Here is a 9,028-nt window from a genome sequence, read left to right as displayed (position 1 = left end):
TCTATAATTGGTAAAATAAACACATTCCTCCATGGAAGCCTTTAGGAGGAATCGATTGTCAAAATATTATATTAGGGCAGTTTGAGTTACTGAACTTGATCTTTTTATTTTTTTCTTCCAAAAAACTCAAAAGTGCAACTTGTGACCGGTACAGATAGATTGCTCATAATTAGGTCTATCATTGCTAAAAATACCAGATTCCACCACGGAGGCGTTTACGGGGAATTGAATTTTATCAGGGTAGTTACGATACATGAACTTTTTATTTTTTTTCTTCCAAAAAGCTCAAAAGTGCAACTTGTGACCGGTACAGATAGATTGCTCATAATTAGGTCTATCATTGATAAAAATACCAGATTCCACCATGGAGGCGTTTACGGGGAATTGAATTTTATTAAGGTAGTTAGTTAAAAAGTTCATGTATCGTAACTACCCTAATAAAATTCAATACCTCCTAAACGCCTCCATGGTGGAATCTGGTTTTTTTATCAATGATAGACCTAATTATGAGCAATCTATCGGTACCGGTCACAAGTTGCACTTTTGAGTTTTTTTGGAAGAAAAAAATAAAAAGTTCAAGTATCGTATCTACCCTAATAAAATTCAATTCCCCGTAAACGCCTCCGTGGTGGAATCTAGTATTTTTATCAATGATAGACCTTATTATGAGCAATCTATCTGTACCGGTCACAAGTTGCACTTTTGAGTTTTTTGGAAGAAAAAAATAAAAAGATCAAGTTCAGTAACTCAAACTACCCTAATATAGTATTTTGACAATCGATTCCTCCTAAAGGCTTCCATGGAGGAATCTGTTTATTTTACCAATTATAGACCTAATTAAGGACAATCTAACAGTACCGGTCACAAGTTGCACTTTTGAGTTTTTTGGAAGAAAAAAATAAAAAGATCAAGTTCAGTAACTCAAACTACCCTAATATAGTATTTTGACAATCGATTCCTCCTAAAGGCTTCCATGGAGGAATGTGTTTATTTTACCAATTATAGACCTAATTAAGAGCAATCTATCAGTATCGGTCGCAAGTTGCACTTTTGAGTTTTTTTGGAGAAAAAAAATAAAAAGTTCAAGTATCGTAACTACCCTAATAAAATTCAATTCCCCGTAAACGCCTCCGTGGTGGAATCTGGTTTTTTTATCAATGATAGACCCAATTATGAGCAATCTATCTGTACCGGTCACAAGTTGCACTTTTGAGTTTTTTGGAAGAAAAAAATAAAAAGATCAAGTTCAGTAACTCAAACTACCATATTATAATATTTTGACAATCGATTCCTCCTAAAGGCTTCCATGGAGGAATGTGTTTATTTTACCAATTATAGACCTAATTAAGAGCAATCTATCAGTACCGGTCACAAGTTGCACATTTGAGTTTTTTGGAAGAAAGAAATATTTTTTGATCGATTGATGTGGAAATTGTTTGAGCCAAAATCATGTTTTACCGCGTATAACTCAGAAACGGTAGGATATAGGAAAAAATGATTCAGGTACAACTTGTAGATAGTTTTATGGCCTTTCAACTTTTCCTTGAAAGTTTTTCTCTAACATGTACCGTTTTTGAGATTTAAGCGAAAAATGAAAAAATGGACCCATTTCCCCCCTCCCCCCACTCCGGGGCTCCTCCTAGTGGCCCGGGGTTTTAGTATGTTTATTACCTAGGGACTCTTGACATGTTTCCGAAGAAACATCTTACGTTACTAACTCACGCACTCTAGAACTTTTTATTCAATGGACTATTTGTAAAAGTCGTTATTTAAAAAATAAAACCGGCCAAGTGCGATTCGGCCTCGCGCACGAAGTGTTCCGTACTATGGTATATTCCCTAAATATATATTTTTTTGTTATTTTTAGTATTTGTTGTTACATATATAGGCAACGGAAATACATCATTTGTGAAAATTTCCGCTTTCTAGCTATCACGGTTTATGAGATACAGCCTGAAGATAGACAGACACACAGACAACGAAGTCTCAGTAATAGGGTCCCGTTTTACCGTTTCGGTACGGAACCCTAAAAATGGCAGGATTCTAGTGTTATACCAAAGAATAAATATTAAACTTTATCTTACCTCTTAAAATGATGTTATAAATGTATGTAGTTACAACATTTACATGGTGATTTATTCATGTTCTTATGGCGATGATAATTACAGCTTATATCTACATAATATAACGACTCTATTCGAGGAAATATTTACTATTTAGAATAATATATTCTAACATATACAAAAAACTGATATGGGTACAATTAGCGCTTTTTCTTCTTAATTTTTTTCATAATAATACATCACCATATTTTATACTGATAGCACTCAAGAGTCTAAAATTAAAATATGGTATGACGTTCGTAATATTGATTCTTAACACTTTTTTAAAGTTAAATTTCTATAGGCGCGTTGAGAGTAAAATTTCAAGTTCGCGTCATGGCAATACTGACACGTCATGGAGTGGCGACGATTTTGGTATCTTTGAATCTTGACAAAGAAGTTTCACTTCTGACACGCTCGGTACACACGCTGTTTTTTTAATACGGATTATAATATTGAGTCCTAGACACAACAAAACTGTTAACAATTCTATTTTTAGAATAATCGTAAACTAACATTTCATATGAAGTAGTACCTAAGGGCGTATTCAGAAAGAAAGCTTGAAACTTATAAGCGCTTATAAGTTTCAAGCTTTCTTTCTGAATACGCCCCTACATATGATTCAGGAAAACAATTGAATATATAAAGTTTCAAGTACTGTTATTGTGCATTCAATTATGCATTCGTAAGATTTATCTTTGTCTAAACTTGAGGCCAAGACATTTTATCATTGCGTTTATTTTTATCTTGGGGCTTTGCTCAAGTATCCTTCTAGATGTTATGGATGGAATACATGTGTTATTTAGTACTAGCCGCTCGTCCCGGCTCCGTTTGGGTTGACCAGACGAATAAAATATTGTAACTTCCTAATAATAAAGCTTTAATTACCAAAATCAATAGAAAACTAGTTTTTGTTGATGACAATTATTGTACTAAAACCATAATTAAATTAAGTACATAATATACTTAGTCAATTCATTTTCGGCTATAAATTTTGTACCTAACTTTCTGTGTCCGAAACTACTGCACCCATTTCGATAATGTTTGAACAGATGAATGTTTTATGGATAACTTTGTTCTAGAATCTGTGCTGGAAGTTACATGATTAATAAGTATGTCATTTTTTAAACCTGGACGAAGCAAGGACTAGTTGGTACTTGCTAGTCCGATTTTGTAAAGCTTAAAGGATTGATCATGTTTGTACACGTTGCCTTGCAGATATCCTCATAGTAACGGGAGAGGAAGCGATATTGCAGTAATTACTGTTTCGGCCTTTCGTGCAGTGTCACTCCCATGGTCAGATGTATAGATGCGACCACTGTTTTTGTTTATATACCTTTTTAACTATAGAAAATGTATTTGTAGTGCATTTCTTTATTAGCAGTATGCCATAGGCCATTGCCATCATTTAGGATATGGCTGGTACCATATATTCTGAAAACATAGCATAAAGAGACTCATGGACAAGCACAAAATAGACCTTCTGACATGATCATAACAATGATAACATTACATAAATAACATCAAATTAGTTCCATGCGAAAGATATATTATCTATTGACAAGTTTGGATTTCACTCCAGACAAGCTTTCTACCTTACATTTCAGGAAACTGGATCTGTTTGTTTCTTTTTTCCTACTTACCTGTAACCTGTAATCCCTCCCAATTATTTAAATTGGCCACAAATCTGCCTTCATTCGTCACATTATAGCTGAATTTGTAGCATTTTCCACAATCCTCCAGCATAAACAATTTCCGTTCACAGCACATAATATATTTCCCTAATCTCCATTCACGACACATTATTGCCCACGTGAGGGGATATAATCGCTAAATACCGCCATTAATACACGAAATTCATTCACTACAAGCGAAAAGCGTGAACACCGATAACGCCAAGGTTAAACTGATAAGCCTAAATGACCTAGACCTTGCTGAATGCTAATTAAAGCCTGTAAGTTGTAACTAGGTGGGATTATCTCTGGTGTAAGTGGGTATTAGGATACAATGTTCTTTGTTCAATAGTTATAGCTAAGTAGGGTATGGCTTACATCTATTCTTGAAGTAGCTCGCCATGTCGTTGGTTGATTGGTGTGAAAATAATATTATTATATTAATAGGATACTTGCTCTGTGCAGCCGCACAGAGCAAGTGCTTTGGACGATATGGACGTGTCTTTGACGTAGAAAAGTTGCAAAAGTCTGCTCCTAATTGTGAAAACCCGCCTAATGTATAGAAATTGAATAGAAGTAATAGTTTTATCTTGATATAACAAAATTTTGTGAGGGTTAATAGAAAAATCATCTTTGAAAAGTAGAAAAAATATCATCTAAAATCTCATACCTAATTTAAATTTTTAACCATTAGTAATTTATTTTTATTGATGAACATACCGTTTTACAATATTTAAAAATGTAAAGTAGTTTGCATTAAGTTCTCGCAATTTGAACAATCTATTCAAAATTGAAAATCATATCCCAACTACGGAACCCTCACTGCGATATCCGGCGTGCACTTCACCGCTTACATCGCAAATAGCCCAGTTCCCGGGAAATGGAATAAATCGATACAAACGGATTGGAAATTTTCATAACTTATTTATCATACGTGTTTTGAAGTTGATAGCGATGCATCGAGTGGCCGGGTTGCAGCGGGGTGGGGGGTGCCCGGGTAGCTGCTCAGTCGGCCGGGAGCTGCCAGTGACGTGACTCGCATTATCTAACGTGACACATAAATAGCGTGACACCGCGTGTATACAATACAATCTACGTGACATCGGTCGGTGCGTGACAGCTCGCTACGGTCGCTATAGTTACGGGACAGCCCGCTCGAAGCGGGATGCACCTAGGGCGATATTGTAGCCTAACCGTAAAGTGTGACACATCTTGCGTGACAATAAAGTGTTCGACTACACACATCTTGCGCGACAAACTCGACCGATTTGCTGCGTATAAGTGGTGAGGGAATAAGAGTGAGTTTTGCGTGACATAAGGCTACGCAATCAACACGTAGCCGGAGCGAGCTGAGCGGGCCGTGCAATGTGACAATTTAAAGTGCGTGTTTCGCGTGACAGCCTACTTCAGAGCCACTAACTTTGCTTGGCAACTAGTTATGCATGCGCTACTAATGCATCAATTGGTCACAGCGCTTAAGCAACCGTTTCTGTAAATTATTCATTGGAGAATTTGCAGCGAGACTCTTAAGTGTAAGACACAAGGACGCAATTTGCTTGGCACGTTGAGATCAGCATTCAACACGTGGTTTTGGTCCGCCACCGCTCGTGGAACCGCTCTGCTTTGCTCGTACAATGGTGAATACAAGTTGCGCCGTGTTCCAATGCAACTCTTCATCCCATAGACACAAGGGCTTGAGATTTCATCAGTTCCCGCGTGATGAAAGGTCAAAATTTTCTCTTGTTTAAATCATTGATATAAAGTTATAGATAGGTCTACATAGTTTAATATACAATTACGTATATTATAGAGCAGATTATTAAAAATTAAACTATTATCATTGGAACGGAACAATGGCTATTATTATACATTTTTCTGCACTGGATTTAAGAATTGTTACCAATAGCACTTTAATTAGGTACCTAATTAGAATATAATCTGAATAACGCAATAATTAGGTAATCAGAATATAATCTAAATAACACTTTGTTTGCCGGACATTAACGAAGGAGGTAAAAGTTACATTTCCCCATTATATTGTCCTAAAGTCCCATAAAGTTATTTAACCTGTTGTTTTGCTTCTGCCATACGCATTAGGCCAATAACTGCAACACGGTTAAAAAAAAAAATAATTCTTCAACATTTTGCGACGAAATCCATTGTGACATTGACATATTCTTTTCCAGGATACACCTCTGGGTGCTAGCGTGCAAGCGTCCCGACCTGATCGGCAAAGACGTCGATCAGCTGAAGAACATGCACGTCTGCAGCTTGCACTTCGAGCATCGCATGTACGGCAAGCTTCTGCTCAAGAAGTCCGCGATACCAACCCTGAATCTACCTGCTCTGGCCACTAGAACCATCTCTACGCAAACTGACAACCCTGACGCGCACATGGCGCTTCACATCCTGACCAGCCAGGGCGTACAAACTGATGAAATTATTGATCGCAGGAACTATATCGGTAAGGAAGGCCAGGGGATAACTCTCAGCCAGTTCGTCAAAGCCTGTGACGACTTCTTGCCACGCAGTTTGTGCAACTTCGTCAAGAATCACATTTATCTGTCAGAACAGAAACACGGTTAATTGTTTGGAAATTTTATATTGTTTAAGATCAAAATTGAGCTTAATTATTGTATGTTATGAATTGATGTTTTAAAATATATTATTATTGGTGAATATTACTTTTGTTTCTATTAAAACCTTATTGTATTATCTTTATTTTTAATCTACATTAGCTTAGTGTCTGGCCTATTGGTGAATGAATAATGATATTAAATGGATCGATGGAAACAAGTAAAATTATAATAATGACCGTGACAAGAAAATAAGTTACGCTTTCTTTAGAAAATAATGTTTAGAATGGGATAAACATTTGTGCGGGCAAAGCCGCATACAGCAAGCTAGTCTATAGTTATATTTGTTTACGAGCAGCCGCGTAGTAACACAAATCGATATGAAAACATCAATATGGCCGCCGCAAAGCCTCTTCTAATGAGCAATATTAATTATTAACTGTGTAACTAATATTCGGTGCTAATGAGAATTACAGTCGCTTTCAATTATTCCTATATTAGTATAGGTGAATCCAGCGGCTTTACTCATAATATAAAACGATATTTAAAAGAGAAAAAATTGATATTTTTTATTTAGTTTTAAATATAGCATTCATTTATTTAGTTTTTAATATAGCATTCAAATGCGAATTTTTAGAATAGAAAAAATCGATCACGATGCTTGATTTGAACCGTTTTCGTCTTTCTAGTTTCTGACTTATTCTGATTCTTAAAAAAATCCTCAGTAAAAAATAACACGGATTTTCTATAATAAGTTAGACATTCAACATCATTATCAACAGAAAATAACTGTTACGAACGCAATTTCGCAGTAAACACGTTTTTATAAAATTTATTATTATTAATAAACTTTTTATATCAGAAAATTCATGCGAAACAGAGTACAGGGCGATACCATTACACAAATAAAATTGCTTTGAATTTTATGTGTACAATAGGGCTGTCACTCGAATGTTTTATTGTTATCGAGTTGTTGGAAACGATTTATTGAGTTAAAATTTGTGTGATTAAAAAAATAATACTTAACATTTACCGCCTATATTTCAAATAATTTTTTGGTAGTATTAAAATAAAGATTAATGATTCTATTCAATTTTAAGTAGAATAACATAATATAGATAGTATCGCGAAGTTTAACTTTTCGTGTTATCAACAAATTTAATTTCTCGTGAGTAGCAACCCTAACCTACTAAAATAAAGTAAGGTAACGTGGAATAACGTAATTTGGCTCATTCCGATATCTGTGACCCTTTGAACTTATGTAGCTTTGCGGAAATTACATATTTTTCGCTTAAAAAGGTCTCTCGTTGGATTATTTTGTTTTAACCTCATAAATATATTTATTTCACTAATTCATAAATAATTAGAAAGCTGAAGGGAAATTCTCTTATATGTGAATTTTCACGAAATAACATTTCAAACATGATTTTAATATGTACAAATAAAATATATAAAACATTTATTTTTTGAGCATGAGTGTAAAACAAAAACTAATGCCACGTCATTTTTGAATCGATTAATTTTATGACGGTAAAGATATGCTATTATAAACATTCTATAAAATATATTATTTTCCGAATTTGGCCTTCGATCTTTGAGTCGAGGAAATGAATATATTTAACATTTTCAACAATATTCGAGGCGCCATGACCATAAGGTGTTTTATTAATTAAGGAAGAGTATGTAATCCTTAAATTATTGCATTAAGGAAATTTTCGTCGAAGGCTTTTTGTATTTTATATGTTTTAATATTGATATATTGGGCATTGTTTTCATGACAATATGATATAAATGAGATGATAATATCATCTTCACATAAAATATATAGATTATAAACTCCAATTAGGTACTTAACTGTGCACTAATGAAACTAAATATTTGATAGACTTGTGGAAAAAAATCAGTTGCTTGCTCCAATGCAACGTCGCTCCTTTACGACTGGACCAATTTTATCACAACTTCCACTGTTTAGAAGATGCTGAATGCTGATAAGGAATTTTATTTTCAAATACATATTGAAAATCAATAAAATGTTGTACAGTGTACACAAAGAAGTCTCAAACACGGATGAAGTTTCAAGCTTATTCTAATTATTTATACAATGTTTTAGACAATAGTTGCGGTAATATGTAATAAATAAGAAACACGGCTTGCATGTCGAGTGTCACAAACAACACACTAATTGTTATTCAAGTCGGTTAAAACAGACGCCTCCGAAATATATTAATACTTCACTACATAGGTAGTATAAAACAAAGTTGTCTCTATGTACCTATGCTTAAATCTTTAAAACTACGCAACGGATTTTGATGCGGTTTGTTTTGATAGATAGAGTGGTTCTCGAGGAAGGTTTTAGAATATAATTTATTAGGTTATAGGCAAAGCGGGCGACGCCGCAGGTGGAAAGCTAGTATTGAATAAACAAAGAAAAGTTACATGTTATTCGACGACTCCTTGTCTCCTTGTAATATGCAGGAAGATAGAAATAGTAGGTATATCAAGGTCAGCAGAAAACAAACTAACGAAGCGATTCCAAAAATATTTATTGAAATTAAAAATAATAATTAGTAGGTACCTATTTAAAACTTTACAAAAAAATAGTCTCTATTACATCGAGATATATGTACACATATATCTCGTAGTACATATATCTCGATGCTCTATTACGATATCTGCT

General features: G+C 34.5%; 1 protein-coding gene across 1 annotated transcript; it reads left to right on the top strand.

Moving 5' to 3' along the window:
- The first annotated feature begins 4,768 nt into the window (after positions 1-4,768).
- LOC149901473 (uncharacterized) lies at positions 4,769-6,446 on the top strand. Its single transcript, XM_090111867.1, has 2 exons — positions 4,769-5,501; positions 5,962-6,446. The coding sequence occupies exons 1-2, from the start codon at positions 5,410-5,412 to the stop codon at positions 6,359-6,361; spliced, it is 492 nt and encodes a 163-aa protein (XP_089967993.1). The 5' UTR covers positions 4,769-5,409; the 3' UTR covers positions 6,362-6,446.
- The last annotated feature ends 2,582 nt before the right edge of the window (positions 6,447-9,028 follow it).

Source organism: Colias eurytheme, chromosome 17 (genome assembly GCF_061535395.1).
Source record: "Colias eurytheme isolate Ceu_HAF_F1 chromosome 17, ilColEury1 Martin Lab GWU primary, whole genome shotgun sequence".
NCBI lineage: Eukaryota > Metazoa > Arthropoda > Insecta > Lepidoptera > Pieridae > Colias > Colias eurytheme.
Note: the sequence above shows the minus strand (reverse complement) of the source record. Positions and strands in the feature narration are given on the sequence as shown.

What these genes read in the sequence shown, in the direction of transcription:
- LOC149901473 (XM_090111867.1), top strand. Translation starts at nt 5,410, where the DNA reads ATGGTGAATACAAGTTGCGCCGTGTTCCAATGCAACTCTTCATCCCAT. An exon ending in CAGTTCCCGCGTGATGAAAG is followed by an intron (nt 5,502 to 5,961) that starts GTCAAAATTTTC and finishes ATTCTTTTCCAG; the next exon opens with GATACACCTCTGGGTGCTAG.